Here is a 21821-nt window from a genome sequence, read left to right as displayed (position 1 = left end):
ATATATTATATATGAAGTATACTATAGAAGATTCAAATGGTATTTTTGGCATACGAAAAACATACTTTAATGTATAGTATTTACTAATAATGTTTTAGTATTTTATATTATTTGTAGTACATTAGTTGATGAAAAACATATTTTAAATATTTGATTTATAGTATTTGTTAATAGTATGGTATATTTTAGTATATTTCTAGTATTTTATGGTATAAATAGTAAAGTAGTTGATTCAATTGGAATTTTTGGATTATGAAAAATTATTGATATAAGTATATAGTATATTCTTAGTATTAATAGTAATTCAGTTAATTAAAATGGTATTTTTTTATAGTATTAATTATATTTTAAGTCTCTTATAGTATTTATAGTACAGTTATTCATTCAATTGTTATTTTTAGCTTATGAAAAACACATTTTAAATTTGAATTAGGAAGAAAAACAAACTTCTAATTGAAAAGTTGGAAAAATTGAACAAAATTCGATCATATTATATTTAAAGCATACCTTGTTTATCACACTTAACAACTGCAGGATAGCAAAACAAAGTGAAAGCAAGCTGGCAACAAAACAAAGCGAAAGTTGGAATAAAAATGGGCACAAAAGCGGCATAAAAACCCATAGATAGATAGATAGATAGATGTATGTACGACAAGTGCTACAACCTGAACCCAGACACGGCCATTCGACTCAGAAAAACAGGGTCGCCGACAGACAGCAAGGAAGAGAACATAAAGTGGTGAGAGAAGGGAGAAGGTGCTTACTATGAGGATGAGTAAGTTGCGGAACTTGTCTGGCTGTCTGACAAGGCATTCGTACATAAACATGTCTGCGCCTAAAAGTCTGCTGCATTTTCAATTTCACCAACAACTTTCAGAGGCACAATATTGATTTATTTTCGCGAAATTCTTCAGTTTTTAAAGCACTCTTTTCATTGCTGCTCTACTTTTTGTGTAATTATTTATATCTCTTGTTAATTTGTTGTAATTAGTTAACAAAAAAAAAACTTTGACGAAAACTTTAAAGCGAGAATTTTGTTTAAGCCAATCTTTTTAGATGGTCATTTTACATTTACGGCAATTTAAAGTTGAGAGCACAAACGTAAATCTAATATAGAAAATATAAGTGAAATTAAGGAAGAAAGGAAGTCCTATCTTGAGCTTATGATGAAGGGTAAAACACATAAGTCGAGCACTGTAAGCACTGCTATTTCAAAGTTAATAGCTGAAGTTATATATAAAAGTTAAATATAATAATGAAATAAGTATAGAATATTGCAAATAAAAATAAAGCTTCATCAAACTAAATAAAAATAATATGATAAATAAATATAGAAAAACAATATTTTTTTTTACAATTTATATTTCGTTAATCTAATATAGAAAATGAAAGTTACTTGGGCTTAGGAAGAAGCTTTGTAAGCACTGCTATTTCAATGTTCACACCTGTAGTTATATATAAAAGGAAAGTATAATAATGAATTAAGTATAGAACTAGGAAAATAAAGTTTGATCAAAGGAAATAAAAATAATATAATAATTAAATATATATGTAGATATACAAAACAATGTTTTTTTCTTCAATTTATATTTTGTTCATTGTGAACTTAAAGACTTCTTTAGCTACTTTTGAATGAATATAAAATTTCCGAGTACGATTAATTGGATTACTAATTATTATTATTTGACACCTTTAACGAAGTTGCTTTCAGTGCTTAACCGCAAAGAGCTTTGCCATTTGCTGAATTCTCAAGTTACTCCTAATCTTTAATCAAGCGAACAACTTGAACTGCGTTCAAACAACAATGAAATTGAAGTCACAAGGTTGGTTGGCAACTGACTTGGCCTAAAACAAAATAAAGAAGAAGTGCGCTGGGCCATCATTAAGAATTTAGCAGCATACTGAGGGGAACAAATTGTCTCCCCGAGGTGCTGAATAATATTTAACACCCGCTCAGTTCATGGTTATCGCTTATCATTAGCAGCTTGCCAACCCCGCATCTAGCAACCTCAGCACACACACACACACAAACACACACAGCTGTCGGTCTCAAAATTTATAATTGCGGCCATATTTTCAACTTCCGTTTGCGTTTGTTTCACGTTTCATAACCATAACAAATTATCTCAGGTCATCAATTATGGCTGCGACACGGGCAACTCAAGAGCTGCTGCTTTTTGTTTCTCAGTTTATTTTTTGTATTTGTGAGCAACTTTGGTGATATTTTTATTGCTTTCATTATGATTTCATGTGGCGTGAGCACGTTCTGCATTGGCTATGCTTCTAGGTAGACTGAGGCTAGCGGAGGGGGATGGAGAAGGGGAGGGGGAGGCGAAAGCAACAGCTAGCGGAGCAACTTTTCCGTATTGAGTCAATGCTGACGCCCATTTGTCTAACTGAATGCTCCAAGCGCTTGACTTGGCTCTTGGGTGTTAATAATGTTATCTTTTATTTATACCAAGTTTCCCCCTCCCGCTCTCCCCCACACAGTTCACCTCTCGACGCTTTTGCTGTTTAAACTTTTTGCGTTTTGAATGTAATTGCATTTTGTTTACCTTTTTGATACCCTAGAAACATAATTAACAAAAGAAAGCATGCTTATATTAAGCCAATAGTATTAAAAAATACTAACTTTTATACTAGAATTATTTTTTTGAAGAAATTTTTTTATTAATCTTTTATTTCTCGTTTACTTTCAGTTGCGGCTTCATATATTTTGGATTTTCCCCTAAGTAAGTTAAAATATAATATTATTTAAAAATTTTGTATACTGAATATTTCCCTAGAAATACATTTTAGTTTGAACAATGAAAGTTTTCGCAGAGATTCTTAGTAGGTTGTAAAATATTTTTCCATCAATTTATGATATGTGGTACTATATTATTTCTAAAAGTCGAAGGTCTTCCAATGAGTCAAAGTTGTGGTGTATATTAGTTATTAAAAGTGTCTTTAAAAAAAACTTATTTCAGATATGATTTCTTGACTTCTTTTCAAATTTTAGTTTCTTGATATTGATTTCTTCATGACAGATACTAACTTCATGATTATGTCTATTCACATATTATTTTCTTTATATACTTTATAAATATTCTAAAAATTGCATTATCATCTAATGAAAGGCTTGTTGAAATTATAAAGCGAGCTTTTTAAAAAATATGTTTAAGATAAATTTCTCGATGTTGACTTTTTTAAGGCATACTAGGAGATGATGGGTGGTATTTATTCGAAATATTTAGTAATATATATTATAAATTTTTTTGATGTTATTATCTTGCTGTTGACTTCTTCATCACATATTCTAAATTCATAATAATCCTATTTTTTATAAATATTTTGAAAATTTCGTTGTCATCTAATAAAAAGAGTTGTTTGAAATTATTAATGGAATTTTAACAGGTTTTCTTAAGAACCATTTTAAACTAGAATCTCATTTAAGGGGTATCTTCAAGTCGCATACTGGCAGCTGCGAACATTTTGATGGCATTTTCCGCATTGGTACGGGAATACATCAAAAGTTTGTTGTTTGTTGGGACGCGTCAAATCCACGGAAGTGATAAACTTTTTTGGGGGTTTTTTGATAATAAATAATTCAGTTGTATTTCAATACATCAAGTAAATTAAAGAAGTTCACTTAGAAATTAGTCAAAATAAATAGGTGCATCTTGGGGGTAAAACACATAACAGGTGAATGAAGAGCTCCACACGAGGGGAGATTCCAAAGTTTAGAGTAGAGTCGTATCATCTTTCCTCTTGCTATCTCTCTCTCGTACTCGTTTTCTATCGAATGCCTGCTTAGGGCCTGTAGACGTAGGAGCCGCCGCAGTTCTTGTAGCACAGATAACTGGGACGAGTGCGCCACTTGCGACAGTAGCGACGATAGCAGTTGCTGGGATTAGGAGTCGGTGGGCTGGGAGTAGGAGGCTGAGGAGTAGGAGGCTGAGGAGTAGGAGGCTGTGGAGTGGGAGGCTGAGGAGTAGGAGGCTGTGGAGTGGGAGGCTGAGGAGTGGGAGGCTGAGGAGTAGGAGGCTGTGGAGTAGGAGGTTGAGGAGTGGGAGGATATGGAGTGGATGGAGTTGGAGGCTCTGGCGTTGGTGGTTGAGGTGTAGGAGGCTGAGGAGTCGGTGGCTCTACAGTAGGAGGCTGAGCGGTAGGAGGCTCCTCGGTGGGTGGCTGTGGTGTAGTCTGCGATATGCAATCGTTGCCCACGGTGCCAATGATATCGTTCAACAAATTCAGATTAACCAGTGCACTCAGATCAAGATTAACCAAAGTAACAACATCATTGCCGCTGCCTTCAATCACAGTATTGGGTCCACCTGAAAATACAAATTGTATAGAAATACCAAAACCCTAAACACTTCTGCTTAAACTCACTATTGATATTATTGCCAATGCAAGCTCCGCTGCTGCCACGAATTGCATTTGCCAGATCCAAATTAGCCAAAACATTGGCATCCAAGTTGACCACCTTGACAATTTTGCTGTTGTCACCCAACACAATTTGCTTGGGACGCGCTGAAGAAAAATATTTCATGAATGAAAAAATGTAAGTACACATTTAAAGCTTTGCTTACTCGTCAAGTTGTTGGAAATATCGTTGCCAACACTATCGCCGGAAGAGTCAGATTTGTGTGCAATGTTCATCAATAGATTTCCTTGTTGATCAACAACTTGAACCACATCCTTTGGCTGGGCACCGCCCACAATATTATTCAGAACATTGCCAACGATCGAAATGGGAGTACCAATAAGTGAACCAACGCCAGAGCTTCCGCTTGAACCACTGCTTGAACCACCTCCAACCAAGCCAGTAATGGAGTTAAGTGCCAGGACATTTGCAGCTACAGGAACATTAGCATCGACAAGACTAAACACATTATTGTTATTGCCCTTGATCACATTTTTAGGATCCGCTGTTAAAAAAAACGAAATGTTATATGTTGAACCATTTCAAGCAAATGCGACTTACTTTGAACATTGTTGCCAATAGCATTTCCAATGCTTGAACCACCTCTAGAGTTTCCGCTTGAACCGTTGCTTGAACCGCTGCTAGAACCGCTGCTTGAACCAGAGCTTGAACCAGAGCTTGAACCACCTCCAACCAAGCCAGTAATGGAGTTAAGTGCCAGGACATCTGCAGCTACAGGAACATTAGCATCAACAAGACCAAACACATTATTGTTATTGCCCTTGATGACATTTTTAGAGCCAGCTATTGAAGAAAAGTAAATGTTAGAATTTTAGAAATTGATCGGACTAAAGCATAGGTTGACTCACTTAAAATATTATTGCCAATAGCGTTGCCAATAAGTGAACCTCCGCTCGAACCGCCACTTGAACCAGTACTTGAACCAGAGCTTGAACCAGAGCTTAAACCAGAGCTTGAACCAGAGCTTGAACCACCTCCAAGCAAGCCTCCAGTAATCGAGTTAAGTGCCAAGACGTTAGCAGCTACAGGAACATTAGCATCGACAAGACTGAACACATTATTGTTATTGCCCTTGATCACATTTTTAGGATCCGCTGTTAAAGAAAACGAAATGTTATATGTTGAACCATTTTAAGCAAATGCGACTTACTTTGAACATTGTTGCCAATAGCATTTCCAATGCTTGAACCACCTCTAGAGTTTCCGCTTGAACCGCTGCTTGAACCGCTGCTAGAACCGCTGCTAGAACCGCTGCTTGATCCGCTGTTTGAACCGCCACTTGAACCACTGCTTGAACCACCTCCAACCAAGCCAGTAATGGAGTTGAGTGCCAGGACATTTGCAGCCACAGGAACATTAGCATCGATAAGACCAAACACATTATTGTTACTTCCCTTGATCACGTTCTTAGAGCCCGCTGTAAATATAAACCAAAAATTTAAAAATTGTAAATTGATACCTTTCAAACTATAACTCACTTAGAATATTATTGCCAATGGCATTGCCAACAAGTGAACCAACGCCAGAACTTCCGCTAGAACCGGTGCTTGAACCACCACTTGAACCACTTCCTGAACCACCGCTTGAACCAGAGCTTGACCCACTTCTTGAACCACCACCAACCAAACCAGTAATAGAGTTGAGTGCCAGGACATTTGCAGCTACAGGAACATTAGCATCGACAAGACTGAACACATTATTGTTGCTACCCTTGATCACATTTTTAGGGTCCGCTGTTAAAGAACAAGAAATTTTAGACACTGAACCATTTCAAGGAAAATATATCTTACTTTGAACATTGTTGCCAATAGCATTTCCAATGCTTGAACCGCCGCTAGAGCTTCCACTTGAACCGCTGCTGGAACCAGAGCTTGAACCACTGCTTGAACCAGAGCTTGAACCACCTCCAACTAAACCAGTAATCTTGTTAAGGGCCAAGACATTTGCAGCTACAGGAACATCAGCATCGACAAGACTGAAGACATTATTATTACTTCCCTTGATCACATTTTTAGAACCCGCTGTGAAAGTAAACCAAAAATTTAGAAATTGATTTCTTTGAAGCAAAGTGGAACTCACTTAGAATATTATTGCCAATGGCATTGCCAACAAGAGAGCCAACGCCAGAGCCTCCGCTAGAACTTCCGCTTGAACCAGAAGTTGAACCAGTGCTTGAACCTGTGCTTGAACCACTTCTTGAACCACCTCCAACCAAGCCAGTAATCGAGTTTAGTGCCAAGACATTTGCAGCCACCGGAACATTAGCATCGACAAGACTGAATACATTATTGTTGCTTCCCTTGATCACATTTCTGGGGTTCGCTGTTAATGAAAAGAAAATTTTAGAAATTGAAACTTTTCAAGCAAAATGCTACTTACTTTGAACATTATTGCCAATGGCATTGCCAATGCTTGAACCGCCGCTAGTGCTTCCACTTGAACCGCTGCTTGAACCGCTGCTTGAACCACTGCCTGAACCTGTACTTGAACCACCGCTTGAACCGCTGTTTGAACCACCTCCAACCAAGCCAGTGATCGAGTTAAGAGCCAAAACATTTGCGGCTACAGGAACATCAGCATCGACAAGACTGAAGACATTATTATTACTGCCGTTGATCACATTTTTTGGTCCCGCTGAAGAGTTAAAATATAATAAGAATTGATCCCGAAAAAGAAAACTGTAGTGCTAACTTACTCCTGACGTTATTGCCTAGTAAATTGCCGGCTGAACCGAGCGGTGTGCCGGAGAGAGCAGACAAAGGGCTGAAACCAAGAAGACCACCGCTAGATCCACCGCCGTTAGTAGTTCCTGTGATAGAGTTCAAGGCCGCAACTTGGGCAGCAACGGGAACAGCGGCATCGATAAGCGTGGTAACTTGATTATTTTGTCCACTGATTATATTTTTCGGAGCCGCTGTACAAGCAAAATTTTGTTAATAACCATACGAAAAAAAAGATTTTTTCAGAGCTGACTTACTTATGATATTATTGCCAATCAAATTGCCCGCTTGGCTGACCGGTGAGCCGGTAAGGCCAGAGAGGCTAGATAGAGGTCCAGAACTAAGAAGTCCACCAGTAACACCACCTGTAGCACCTGTCGCTGTGCCAGCAATATTGTTCAGAGCTACGGCGTTAACTGCAGCAGGAACTTGAGCAGCAACGAGTTGGTTAACAACGTTACTTTGTCCGCTAATAATATTACCAGGTCCGGCTAAATAAATAGTAACGAATCAACTTAGAGAATAGTGTATAATTAAGTCGAAGCCTAACTTACTTCCAATATTGTTGCCAAGCACATTGCCAATCAAAGGCAGTGAGCCACTTGAACGCTTGGAGGTTACTGCGCCCTTATTGAGTGGCACATCTGCGTCCACCAAATTAGCAGCCGATTTGCCTTGTTCTGTAAACAAATAAAATATATATTAGTACTAGAGTTGAGTGCACTCGTTACTCGTCACTCGTCACTTACGAATCAGCGAGTTGGGCGAAACAGGAGTCGAGCGATCAAGCGCTGTCAATAGACCCATAATCACAACCTTTGCCACACCCATATCGAGTAGACGCACTATCCAGCTCTCGGCGGTTGCGGCACAAAAACCACTCTTTTGGCCATTCGCTATGGTTGTCAGACTGTCCATCAGCGAGACAATCAGCGTGCTAAACCCGTTAACCTGCAACAAACTGACGCCAGCACTCTGTGAGTTTGCCTTGGGACCCACTGAAAAGATGAGCAAAATAATTTAGGTTAGCGATTCGATCGTTGAGTTTAACTACTCGCTACTTGGTACTTTGTAACTACATATTGTTTTTGTAGGATTTTGTCTCTTACTCGTATACAATTGCTATTTATTTCTAGACACTTTCTAGTCCGTGACTTCTATTCGTGATTAGAGAAGTGTTGCTTGGACTTCTCGTTAGTTTTCAATACTCGTTACTTCGAAGAATTTGACTGTCTTTCATTTATGTTTTTTTTTTTGGAAGTCATGTATTTCTACTCTATTTTTCAATCGTTACTAGTCACTCACCACTCGTTACTCGCAAATGTTTTCATGTCATGTATTTCTACTCTACTTTTTAATCGTTATTAGTCACTCTTTACTCGCAAAAGTATGTTCGTGAGTCATGTATTTGTACTCCACTTTTTAATCGTTATTAGTCACTCGAATCTCGTTACTTACTTTCAACTAGATTCTGCACAATGTTCTGCGCCTCGAGACCAGACGCGCCGCACACTTGCAACAACGAACTGCAGATGGCAACGAGCTCCTTCAGGCTTCTCGCCTGCAAGAACTCAATCATGCTGTCGCGATCACCCTTCACATAGAAGGATTTGGCACTCTGCTGCAGAGCAGTGCGAGTGCTGCGAGCACCCTCAACGGCAACATCCGATTGCTTAAAGGCAGCGGTAGACTTGATGATCTGCACAACTTGTTTCTGCGAGCACTCGATGTTGTTGAACTTGCAGAGGGCGATAAATGACTTCAAACTGATTGTTAGACTATTGTTATCCTTGGTGTTTTTAATGTCCTTGATGACACGATCACAGCTGGCATCGGTGTTGCTGCCAATCAACACATCGATAATCAGATCCATGCCCAACTGCAAAAATACGGCTCCAGTTTGTCTTTCCAATGGTTCCATGTCCTGCAAAGTCTTAACTGTGGCTTCCTGATGTGTCGACAGTTTGGCGCCTCGGGCTTGCATGCTAGCTAGTAGAAGATCAGCCAGATCCTTGGCTGCCAGACGTCCAATGTTGTTGGTGCGCTTGAAGATCGCTGATGCCACCGTGGGCGTGGTCGAGAGGGAGGGCGAGGGAGAACGCGTTGTTGGCTTTGCCTCATGCGGTATGAGGAAGCAGGTGGAGAGCAAAAGGAAAAGCTGAAGCCGCCACATTATCCAAAAAACAGTATAAACAAAAGAGATCACACAAGAAGCTACTTTCTTTTCCCACGAACGTAACCGGAGAGATTGATACGGTTTCAGTTGCTGTCATGGGCTTTTATTGCCCATCATCGAGTTGAGTCTGTCTTTGTCTCAGATTTTTATCATGCTGCGAATGCTGTGAGTAAATGCGAATGCGAATTCTCGTCGCATCTGCTGATAAGAAATTGCAACACTAACTCACAGATAATCGTGTTATGTGCCACATATTGGCATGCCATGCAAAACGTGCTCACAAATCGCCCAACACCATCGGCGTTGGTGTTGACAAAATTGCAGCTTCACTTCTGTGTTTCTGTTTCTGTTTCTGTTTATGTTCTGCTCTGCTTTTTTACGTTTTCGTTTTAGATTTTAACATTTTTTGTATCGAATCTCATTTCACATTCTTCTTGCATGTTTTTTGTGCACAGTCGTTTATCTGACTCGTTACTTGATAGTTGTGTAGCTGATATTTGAGATGCTTGTCAATCTTTATTGTCTATGGAATGTCTTTGGCATTATCTAACAGTGAATGACTCTTAAATGAATTCCAAGTAGTTGCATTTAAAAAACGATTGAGTTAATTATAGTATTGTCTAATCATTATTCTTTTTTTTGCAAAGCTAGTCTATTCATAGTCGTAAGTTCATTGGCTTTTGAAAATGTATTAAAGGAACTTAGGAGTTTAATTTTAAATCATTCAAATTGAAAGAAATTATTTATTTGTTGCTTATTCATTCGAAAATCTGTATGCTAGATCGTGAAAGCAATAGGATTAATTGAAAAATTAAATACTGTTCTTCCTTACACACTTTTTTTATGACATTTTCCGCGACAATTAAAAAAAGTTATAGTTACTGAAAGCCTTTATTTAGTAAGCGACTTATTTAAAGAAAAGGATGATGGGAAATAAAAATTTAAGGCAAGAAAGTTATTTACTTGTTACTTGTTACTCGTCACTTACGAAGCAGCGAGAAGTCAATAAGTCAACTATTTCTAAAGTTCTACAAGTACTTCCTTGTTATAGCTTTTCAAAATATTTTCTACTCTACAGATAATATAATCATAACAAAGAGCAACTTCTTTGACTGCTAGAAGGCGACTGTATCGTATGAAATTCTACTACTCTTTAGTCCTTTAAAATGTAGGCAAATTTTTGTTAAACAATCTATAATTTTTCCCCCACAATCATAGCATTGCAGTATTATTATTTTACTTTGGGTATTTTACTTAAAAATCATCTTATTATGCTGAAAATGAGCCGCAAATGAATTCATCAACTTGGACAACTCAACACGTTGAGTCAGTCTTCGCTTTTATGAATGTGAGTTCATATCTAACCGATCAATTTCATTAAAACAATTTTGTTTCTTAAATATAATTGCATTATCAGTATAATATTTCACTTTGTTATTCATTCTCACTCGACATTTTCATTCATTGTAGCTAAGCTTATGCAAAGTCTATGTCAACGTTGTTGTTGAGCGCCTCAGATTACCGCAAGTATCTTCTACACTCTTTTTTTTGTTTGTCGAGCCCCCTAAAAGTTGATAACGTGCACTGCGTGTGCAGCTGAGCTATTAGAGAAGTCAGCTGAAACGCGAGCTGGCGAAATTTGAAGCTAAAGTTGACCCAGACACAGAGAAAGAGAAAAAGATTGAGAGTTTGTCTGCCAGCTGGCAATCGGCAGTTGGTTTCTCTAGTGCACGTGTCTTGAGCTCAGTGTGGATAATTTTTTGGGGTGATGCGATTTCCGCATAGAGATATCAGGCTGCAACCCAACAACGGCTCTTCTCTCTATAAATACACAAATCATGCGAAATTGACAGCCAGTTAGAAATTTCGACTAACAACCTTAAGACTCTCTTTCTCCTGCTATGACAAACGATCAACGCTTTGTGTTACTGCTGCTCATTGGTTTGGCCAGCGGTGCTTGGCTAAGTGCTAGCACTACAGCTCAAACTTTTAGCTCGGAGGATCGTGGTTCGATACTTAAATTCATGGATGTGCTGATGAATTTTCTAGATGCCGAAACCGAGAATGGAACGAGCACTGAGTCTCCCAATGGAAATGACACCACCACCACCGAGAGTGGAGAGAGCACCACATTATCCTTAAATGCAACGACTGGCGATAGCAGCACTTCGGAGTCAACTGCAGCGAGTAATGCCACAGACTCGAGTACCATTAGCACTTCCCAAAGCAGCGAGAGCACCGAAGCAACGAGCAGCAACAGCACAACTCTCGCCACAAACGCCACAGAGTCGAGCAGCAGCAGCAGCAGCACCAACAGCAGCACCACCGATGCGACGAGCACCACCAGCAGCAGCCCAGTAGCAACCACTCGACGTCGCATTTGCTTTAGGCGAGTCTGCTATAAGTTCATGAACGATAAGGGCTATATATACTAATGAATAAAGTCGTCACTCGTTAGTTTTAAAAATCAAATATTTAGATTATGTTTATTAATTGGCAAAGGAAATTTAAATACTCGTTGAATCATTAAACCGTTACTCGTTAGGTTTTCTTTAGATCATTGAAAGACGTGAAATACTCGTTGGAAAATTAACTCATTACTATTTCTAGTTTTCCTAAATGACTTTCTGCAAAGTATTAAATTACAAACTCAATTGCAAGTTGTTTTCCTTTAAATAGCTGTTAAAATCGCCCTCGCCATTTTGTACTCGCTGAATCAATTACTGATTTAATGTCAGATTGAAGGACGTTGAAATAGTCGTTGCAAAATTTTCTCGTTATTCGTTTCGAGGTTTAATAGATGACTTTTTTCACAGTGACATTTTATACGTGTTGCATCACTTGAACTTCTCGTTACTCGTTAATTTCTTAAGACTAAATTTTTACTCGATTTCTTCTGCCTGTCATTTAATAATCGTTGCTTTAACTACTCATTATATTCTTAAGACTAATTATTTACTCGCTTTCTCCAGTACAATCAATCTCATAAAGCAACTAAATCGACATTAGCTGTATTATTTGAAAGTTTTGCCTACTCGCTACTTTATGACTACAAATCGTTACTCTGTCTTTACATTAACTTGTTTATGTTCTTGAGCTTAATTGCTCAAAGCAACATTTAAATTTGGCATTCATTGCATTTGCACGTCACTCGTCACATTATTAGCATTTAGCACTCGCAATGTTTATGAACTTCTCGAACAACATCATATTGGTTTGGCATTTGCATAAACTAATTGAACGTTCAGTTGGCAATGTTCGTTGCTGTTGATGATGATTGACAGTTGGGAATGATTGACGGCAAGCATTGGATGGACTGAGCTGAGCCAATTTGTAAAACACAAGCTGCATTAAGGAGGACTCCCTTGCCTCACACAATGGAATAGGAAAACAAGCCGCAAAGTTTTCTCTTTCGCTCTGTGAAGTTTTGTTGCCAATCCCAAAACGAATTATTTCAATTAAAAGTTTTGCGAGCAGAGTTCTTAATGCTGTCAACTTGGGCGTTTATGTGCACAAGTCTTAATTGTGCCAAAAAATACGAGCTATAATTTTGTGTTTCAACAAGCAAAACACACACAGAGCGAGTAAGAGAGGGGGAAAGAGAGGGAGCGAGAGTAGGAGACACCCACAAAACGCTCACTTGAAATTTTCGACCAGCAAAACTGTCAGACAAAGCCCATTGGCAAAAGCTTTGTGGCTTTTCATTGAGTCGTAAACAAATGAAATTTAATTCGTTTAAAGATTTTCGGAATTTATTGTGCAAATAGTTGACGGCAAATGTTGATGTGTCTGTGTGTGTGTGTGTGTGTGTGTGGCAGCCATCAAAGAGAATTCTATTAGAACGCCTCAAAAACACAGAAACACACGCACACCGAGAGAATCTTTGTGGCACATATTACATAAATAATTGGTAACCAAATGCAGGCCACAATTATGAAAGCTATGTGAAATGCTATTTAGTAAATTATAACAAATTTACTGCTCACTGAGCACACATTGTAAACGGAGTGCTAGAAATTGCAAATTGTAAGCAAGTTGTGTTAATGAGAAAAAGCAGGGAATTATTTTAAATAACTTTCTCAGTGTTTAAAGAGACAGAATCAAACATACAAATGAAAGTAGCAAAGAAACAATGCATAGCTTAATATCTGCCATTTCATACTCGTTGCATTACTTAAACTACTCGCTACTCGTTACTTCTATAGCATTTTTTTTTACTATTTATTTATTATTATTATTATTATTATTTATTTTATTATTTAAATTTCATCAGCAATTTAAATTTCCGTCTGTTAAAATTACATCTGCCATTTTATACTCGTTGCATTAATTAAACTACTCACTACTCGTTACTTTTTTAGCATTGATTTTTTACTCGCTGATGAAATTTAAATTTACATCTGTTAAAATCACATATGCCATTTTATACTCGTGGCATTAATTAAACTACTCGCTACTCGTTACTTCTTTAGCATTTATTTTTTACTCGCTGATGGTTTATTAAATTATAACACCATACATTTTCACATACGTTTCCTGCATCCACAAAGTTATAATCGCCTCTTTGTTCAATGCTGAGTTTATGGACCCAGTATCTAATTTACAACTGAAAGTAGTTAAAAAATAAACAATGCATAGCTGCTTATTATATTGTAAAATACTGAGAAAATTTCGCATAGTCAAACTATCACTTTTCACAACTTTAGTTTTCCCAGAGAAAACATTTCCCAGTCATGACAACATTATTGAGCTTCTTCCCAGGGCCACGTGTCTGTGCTATTTAATTACTATCAGCTTATTGTTATTACTGTCCCGTATGCGCGCGTCAACAACTTAACGAAGTTATCACACACAGTGCGTCGGATTAGTCGACCGCCGCGTGAAGTACTTTAAATTAGTTTCGTTGCATAAACAAGAATGGGTTTCGGGGTTGTTGTTGTTGCTAAGACTTGGCTTTAAACAGATGAGAGATGCGAAGTGGGTGGGAGAGAGATAAACCCTGAAACTAATAGAGCAACCCTCCCCCTTGCCACTCCCCTCGAGGCGCACGTGTCGAGCGCAGTGACATCAAACGAAGGGTTGGGAGTAATATTTGTTGTTGCGGCTTTCCTTCAAAAACAAAAAAAAAGTCTATCCAATTACAATTTAATTAAGTTGATTCTAATGTGTGAAGCTTTACTATACTTTTGAGCGCAAGAAAGCAAAAGTGCAGTACACAAATTTCCATTGCATACTTTGCGGCGGGGTTCTAAAAGGTGCGGCCTATTAATTAATTTACAGCACTTCACAATCCAAATTAAATAATTGGCAATGTTTGTTATTTCTCTTTATAGTTTGTTATAGTCATTGCGTTTTTTTTTTAATTTCTTGTTAGTTTAAAAATCAAGTCTATAAATATAAAAGGCATTCAAACATTCACAGTAAGAATAAAGCAAAAGTGCAATACGTAAATTTTCATTGCATATTTTGGGGCGGTGCCTTGGAACAAGTTGCCTACTAATTTGTTTGCAGCACTTTTTATATAGAATTAAATAATTTTCACTCTTAATTAAGTTGAATCTTCCATTATGTATGTATATGTATATTAATTTGCTCTTATGTATATTGATTAACTACAACATAAATTCTTGAAGTCTAACATTGAAAGCGGAGAAAAAACCAACTTGAAACACAATTTTCTATTGCATACTTTACAGCGACGCCTTAAGAAAAGAAGCAATTATTTTACGAGTGTGGCTAATTGATTAGTTTACAGCTTTCGATGATCAAATTAAATAACTCGCATTATTTATGCAGTGAAATATTTGTGTTGTCTTGCAATAAACATTGTTGTGCAGCATTTTACATTTGAACAAATAGAATAGAATTTTATTGGATACTTTTGGCAGCAGAAATTCTTTGCAATAATTTATTAGTTGAATTGTTGTGGTTAGTATTTCAATGTTTGTACGGATTCTTGACTAAATAACAAAAAATATTTACATATTTACATACAATATTTAAATTCAGTTGCCGAAAGTAAAAAATTTGCTGAGCGTCTTTTGTGCATTTTAGTTTATTGACGGGGGGATGAAAAAGTGCGTCAGATTGAACATTTGAGATGAAATACATAATTTACGACTGAATGTGCTGTCGTTACATCCTTTTTGCTGCAAATTTAATCATTTTCTGTGTGTCGCTGCTGCGTTTTATGAGGCTGCCCGCAAGGATTGCAGGACACAGGCAAACAAAGTGCTTAAAGAAATGCGAGCATAAAAAAAGCGCCATTTTGCCCACCAAATGAGCCTCATCATTATCGATGACATGGCCATTGTTATTGTTGTTGCCGCTGTTGCTGTTGCTGCTGCTGTTGCTGTTGCTGCTTTTTATGCGCTTCGTTGCAACACTTTTTCGCCAACTCGTTTTTTTTTTATGCGTATCCCGTTTAAATTTAACGAGAACGGATCGCCGAAATGTGGCAACTTAACGACAACAACAGCTGCCGCATGCCTTGGCATCCCTTCCTCTACGCTTGCCACTTGCCACATGCCACTTGGTGCGTACTGTACAATGCGTTCAAGTTTGTGTGGCAAATGGAATTTTGGTTAATTTGCATGCCTCAAGGCGCTTTCAAGTTGCGTCCCAACGCACTCGAGACAGACGCAACTTTTCGGCCAATTGTTTTTGGTCTGTGGCATTACCAAGTGCCACTTGAATCTCTCTCTCTCTCTATCTCTCTAACTTGGGGGTTGCCAACGAAAGACTTAAGCAAAAAACTTGCAACGAGCAAAACTTCGTTTGTTTTAAAAATTAATCAAAATCGCATTAAATAATCGCTGATGCAATTCTCGTGTAATCGATGACACATCCTCAGCACGAGGGCGGAACTCTTATGTCCTTTATTTTCCTTTCTCTTGTTAATTTTGTTACAAAGGATTACAAGCTGCAAATCCACTTGCCACATGACGCACTGACTCCCTCCCCCAGCCCTTCAATTTCTTGTGCAACGTTTTTGCATTGTTCCCGGCTCGCTGTGTGTGTTACGCTCCCATTGTTGTCAGTGGTTGAATTTTGGCGAATTGTTTCCCTTTTCTTTTCTCCTCTGCTTTTTTTCCTTCTTTTTTTGTTATACTGCTCATCCTGTATTGTCCTTTACACGCTGCCTGTAACCTAATCCGCTTAGCTCTGCCCATGAAACAGGCCCAGTCTCAACACTGCCGAGGCACTTGCCACATCAACGACAACGACGAGCATCCTTCGCACAAGTGCGTGATGAAAGTGGAAGGCTCACTGATCAATTGATTGATCGTTCGCTCGTTGCACGCAGCTGACACCAACTATGGAGACCCCATCTAGTAATAGTCTTCTGCTTATTTCTTGGGTTTCCTCAAGCCATACAAATTCAATAGATGCATTGAATTTTATTCTATAGTCGAACTTGACACCTCTTTTCAATTATTTCACTCGTCAATTAAATGATTAAAGCAAATTTTAGACTAGTTTGTAATTATTCTACTTGTATAATACCTTTTTACTTTAATTCTTTAGTAGTTGGTATATTTTATAGTTTATTTGGCACCTCTAAAAAATATGAATCCCCACATATTTGATATATTCATTCACATTCGTCGATTGCGTTTCATTGTTATCTATACAAGAGCATAGAAGGAATTCGTTATTTTATCTTTTTTCTCTTCAATTACTCTTTTGAAACTTATCACTTTGTTATATTTGGCGGAACTTGTTGACTGTTCCGAACTGTTAGTTACATAAACATTAGTTATACGCTAGTGTATACCAATTCATTATATTTGCTTCTTCCATCTTATTTTGTTATTTTTAGTGTCACTCGTTCTTTTTTCACGCTACTCGCTCGAACGCTACTTTGTAGCTGTTTAGCTGAAACTCCATATTTATTAATTCATATTAGTTTTGCTGGTATGCTGACTCAATTTTTACTTGCTACTCGTCACTTTTTCCTAGTTACACGTTGCTGTAGTTATTATTTTATTTACACTCCTCTATATATTTATTCGTTATTCGCTACTATGGTATGCTGTCTAACTCTTTGCTTACTAGTCGTTACATTTCATTCGTCAGTGCTACTGGTTACTTTTCATTTGCTACTCGTCACTTTTTACTCATTATCTGCTGCTCGTAACTATTCAACCGTTGTTTTTTTTCTTGTTTCTTTTTACTTGCTATTTGCTACTCGTTACTTTTTACTCGTTATATGCAACTCGTTACTTTTTAATCATTAAATTTCGCTTGTTACGCATTGCTGTCAAATCATTACTTCACTTCATAGTCTATTTATTATGTGTAATTCTTTCACTCGTCGCTAGTTACTCGTTGAATTATGCGATACTACTACTTCTACTATTTTTCAATATATCTATTATGCATATATAACAGTTGCAATAAAAGCTAGTAATATAATACGTATCCTCGGTTCAAGTATTTTTTGTTGGTTCCAATTCGAAATGCTGGCATGTGAACATTGCATTGTTTGCATGTTTGGCACTCGTCGGTTGCTTGGTTGGTTGGTCCGTCGGTCCCACGGCTAACGAATGTTCCATATCCGATTATCGGAAACGGAAGAGCACAAACTGTGAAGTGCAGGCAGCGCACAACAACAACAAGAACAAGAACAATAACAATGTTGTTATTTGGTATCCGTTTTTACGTATTTGTTGTTGTTGTTCGTGTTGTTGTTATTCCTCGTTGTGTGTGTTTGTGTGTGTGTGGTGCTAGCAAATAGTCGTTAAAGCCGCTTGGCAACTGATACCGAGTGCGATTGCAACTGCGTCTTAATTTCGGCATTGGCATTACATAATCAACAGCGAAGCGGCTTTTGTTTTGTCTTAGTCTTCCTTTTTATGGCCACAACACACACACACACACAAAGGAATAGCCGAAACGAACCGAACCCCAGAAGGAAGGTAATCGTGTATAGTAATAGAATCACAAAGCAATGCCGCAAAAGTTCGCTAGAAAAATGCCACGCGGTAATGACAAATATTGACATTTCCATTCAGACAGCGAGGAAATGGAAGGAAGCAAAGAATGAATACCATAGTTTTGTGGTTCCCTGGTTCCCCGGTTCTTTAGGTAACCTTATACCATTTTTAGGCAACATTCAACTAAAGCCTCATCACATTGTCTCGCCCAATATCAATAAAGAGCACAATATGCTTTAGGCTGCGATTCGCTTTTAGACCCAAACCCCTGTCATCATCATCATCATCATGTGGGTGGAGAGTGTGCGGTGAGTTCATGATATAAACAACAAAACAAAAAGTAAAAGAGAGAAAAAAAGAAAAACTATCCGATTACTTTGGCCAGCAGTTCACACGCTACTTTTCCACAATCTGCTCGATCTAATGCTTGTGTTATCATTTCCTGAATTAGTTTCGTAATTGGAGGGCTGGTCAATTCACTTTTCGTTTTCGTTCTCGTTTTTTTTGGGAAACTCAAGAGCTTTGCCTAGATAAATTTTATAAATTCCAGCTGAAAGTTCCTTTTACTGTTCTCCCTACAATCCAATTACACTTCAGCTCCAAATTGCACTTAAAACAGTTGTGTTAGATTGCTTAATTAATAAAGTGGAATCGTCATAAACATCTTTTGCCCGCCAACAATTCTCAGCAAATCAGTTTTTACGACCATCTCGCTTGCTGTCTGTTTTATGAAGGGTTGCGCACACTGAAATAACCCTAAAGATTTTACGACCAGGTACCAAATAGTTGCTTTTGCTTTGGCCAACTTTACGAGTAGCAAAACATTTTCATTTCGAGCAGCAGCCAAGAGAATCATCAATGAGATGAAGCCACACAATGTGTGGCAGAACTTGTTGATGAATCTCTAATGAAAATTAGACAGCAAAAAACAAATACACATTTTCATTCAATCATAATTTGAAATATCTTAATATTACTTTATTCAAAATTAGTTTCATATTACATAAAATTGATAAAAATATAATAAATTAATTAATACATATATTAAATACAATTATTTTTAATAAAAATTCATTTCATTATATATTAAATTGATAAAAAATTAACAAAGTAATTCCGAAAAATATTAAATACAACAAATTGTAGAGCTTCCAATACACTTATTACAAATACGTTAAAAATATGTTATTTATTTTTATAAAATATTTATTTTCTATGAATCGCTTTAGATAGATTTTCATAATGTTTATCAAAACAATACTTATGAAAAAATGGGCACAAAAAATATTATATCACATTAGTTAATGATGCAAAAATAGTTGAAATACTTTTGCTGAGAAATATGAAATTTTATTGACAAATTGAGATGAAATGTTGAGAATATTATTAAAATTGTTTTTTAAATCTTTGTAAATGTAAGTGTTAAAAAAAGAAACAATTTCAGAATACAAAAATCTCTTCAACATGCATGGGAATTGTGATCTTTGACTTAGTGAAGGATTAGCTTAAAATATTTTTGATAATATAACAAAATAATATGTGTGGTATTTAAATATACCAAATATATATATTTCCTTGCAATAAAGTGCACTTGAGTTTAATCATCCAATAGTATAAGTGTTTGGTATTTTAATATGCTAAATATATATCAAATTTCCTTACCATAAAGTGCAGTTGAGGTTGGTAATATTAGATAATAATATATTTGGTATTTTAATGAACTAAACATACATTATATTTCCTTAACATGAATTACATTTAAGTGCTCACATTCAATAGCAATTTGCAAATCTAAATGTGATCAATTAGTCGCATGCTGTTTAAGGATTATTGCCGATAATTTGCACGACTTAAAGAGCTGGGAATCAAAGTACATTGAACCTTTGTAGAGACTGGCATTAGCTGGACTTTACCGAGAGCGGACTAATCAATAAATTGCTCAATAAATTAGCAAAGTGTGAAGGACTAGGCAAGGACGCATTCACATAATATTCTAATTAAGCTGGCAGCATGGGCAAATGAACGGGTTATACGAGTATTCTCTGCCTTGCACAACCGCAAACATCCTGCTTACCTGCCTCTGTCGTGTCGTCGCACACACACCTACAGCAACACCCACACACACACACACATAGATGCAGCCAACACCTGAGCCTGTTCAGGTCGCATGTACTTACGGTCCCTGTGCAGGACACACTCATTATGCCATGTGGTCAAACACAAAGTATGTCTGCATGCGGTGCGGCTTAACAATGTTGCTTTGAAGCACAGCACACACACCACACACACCCGCACACACTCTATCACACACACACACCCAGCTGCGCTCTTTGCTGGCAGCAAAAAAAAAAAATTGTAACAAAATAAATTTGCCTGACGCTCCAGTAAGAACTAAAAAAATATCATACATATAAGAATGTTGGGTATCTTTTAAAGCTTGCTCGACTGCGAAATACTTGTTAGTCATGTGTATGAAATACAACAACAATCAGTGTGACCAAACGTCATAAGTTATTTGTAACACTCCTAAGAAAAGTATAGCTGCATCTTTTTATTTTCAATGTATTTTATAAACAACTTAAAATGTTATAGAATGCATTTCATATAATGAACTTTTATCAGAAGTTTGTTAGAATTATAAGATATCAAATCAGTGTGACCAAACACCACAAATTATTAGTAGTATTCCTTCGAAATGTTTGGTCGCTTTTTTTAGTTTTATTTTTATCAAGGATTTTTTCTTATATAGTTTCAAATTGTGCTTTTTTAATTGCTTTAGAATAAATTTTACATAATGAACATTGATCTGAAGTTTATAGGCATTGTAAAATAGAGATCAGTGTGACCAAACAGCTTAAAATTGTTATTTTTATTTTATAATTATATTGCCACTTTTATTACATACCAATTAAAGTAAGTAATAAAAGAATTGCTTTCTCAATTTGTGATTTTCGTTCTGAAGCGACTTAAGTAGGCGTAGCTAGATCTTAAGCCAGTGTGACCAACCATATTAAATTATTTTGCTTTGTAATTATTTTAGAATGTTAATATTAGGTACATTTATAAATATGTCAATTCTCCTTACATATTGATTCCATTTAAAGGTGATAAAATGGGCGTGGCGCAACACGAATTGTGTCTCAAAAGTTCATAACATTAGCTCTCATAGTCTCTGAGTTGTAAATGTTTGAAGTGCCGGACAGACAGACAGACGGATTACAAAATAATGTTTAACTAATGCGAATCTTGAGAGTATTCGATAAAAGCAAAGCTATAAAAATAACAATAATATACGAAATTGTCTGCTTGTTCATTAAATTATAATACCCTTCTTTTATTTATTATTACCGGGTATAACAAAAAAAAAAAGAGCAAACAAAAAGGTCGAGCGCCGTGCTCGTGTGTTTGTGGGCAAATTTAAGGCTTCAGGCTTCTGGCCAGAACCGAGTCTGGTCAGGCACTGGACCTGTCACTGTTTGGTCGAGCAATGTGTGGATAATGCGCCGCCATTAAACGCATTATAAGGCTGCAGCCGAGACCAAGGGAGGAGGGGAGAG

The 21821-nt window shown here is 37.0% G+C and overlaps 2 protein-coding genes across 2 annotated transcripts; one reads left to right on the top strand and one right to left on the bottom strand.

Moving 5' to 3' along the window:
* Nucleotides 1-3676: 3676 nt before the first annotated feature.
* Nucleotides 3677-9322, bottom strand: LOC117571147 (uncharacterized transmembrane protein DDB_G0289901). The gene is made up of 15 exons (XM_034253153.2): nt 8608-9322; nt 7899-8147; nt 7704-7829; nt 7407-7640; nt 7125-7343; nt 6809-7063; nt 6509-6751; nt 6220-6450; nt 5908-6162; nt 5580-5846; nt 5278-5523; nt 4970-5212; nt 4575-4913; nt 4375-4515; nt 3677-4316 (listed from the first exon to the last, which is right to left on the bottom strand). The coding sequence occupies exons 1-15, from the start codon at nt 9320-9322 to the stop codon at nt 3793-3795; spliced, it is 4287 nt and encodes a 1428-aa protein (XP_034109044.1). The 3' UTR covers nt 3677-3792.
* A 1794-nt stretch (nt 9323-11116) lies between these two features.
* LOC117566258 (uncharacterized) lies at nt 11117-11760 on the top strand. The gene is made up of 2 exons (XM_052004573.1): nt 11117-11440; nt 11510-11760. The coding sequence occupies exons 1-2, from the start codon at nt 11227-11229 to the stop codon at nt 11758-11760; spliced, it is 465 nt and encodes a 154-aa protein (XP_051860533.1). The 5' UTR covers nt 11117-11226.
* The last annotated feature ends 10061 nt before the right edge of the window (nt 11761-21821 follow it).

Source organism: Drosophila albomicans, chromosome X (genome assembly GCF_009650485.2).
Source record: "Drosophila albomicans strain 15112-1751.03 chromosome X, ASM965048v2, whole genome shotgun sequence".
Taxonomy (NCBI): domain Eukaryota; kingdom Metazoa; phylum Arthropoda; class Insecta; order Diptera; family Drosophilidae; genus Drosophila; species Drosophila albomicans.
This window is presented reverse-complemented; position numbering and strand designations above follow the sequence as displayed.

Coding starts and splice junctions, on each gene's coding strand:
- LOC117566258 (XM_052004573.1), top strand. CDS start 11,227: ATGACAAACGATCAACGCTTTGTGTTACTGCTGCTCATTGGTTTGGCC. Junction 11,441..11,509: donor TGACACCACCACCACCGAGA/GTGGAGAGAGCA, acceptor AGTCAACTGCAG/CGAGTAATGCCACAGACTCG.
- LOC117571147 (XM_034253153.2), bottom strand. CDS start 9,322: ATGTGGCGGCTTCAGCTTTTCCTTTTGCTCTCCACCTGCTTCCTCATA. Junction 5,524..5,579: donor TATTGGCAACAATGTTCAAA/GTAAGTCGCATT, acceptor TTTCTTTAACAG/CGGATCCTAAAAATGTGATC. Junction 5,213..5,277: donor TATTGGCAATAATATTTTAA/GTGAGTCAACCT, acceptor TTTCTTCAATAG/CTGGCTCTAAAAATGTCATC.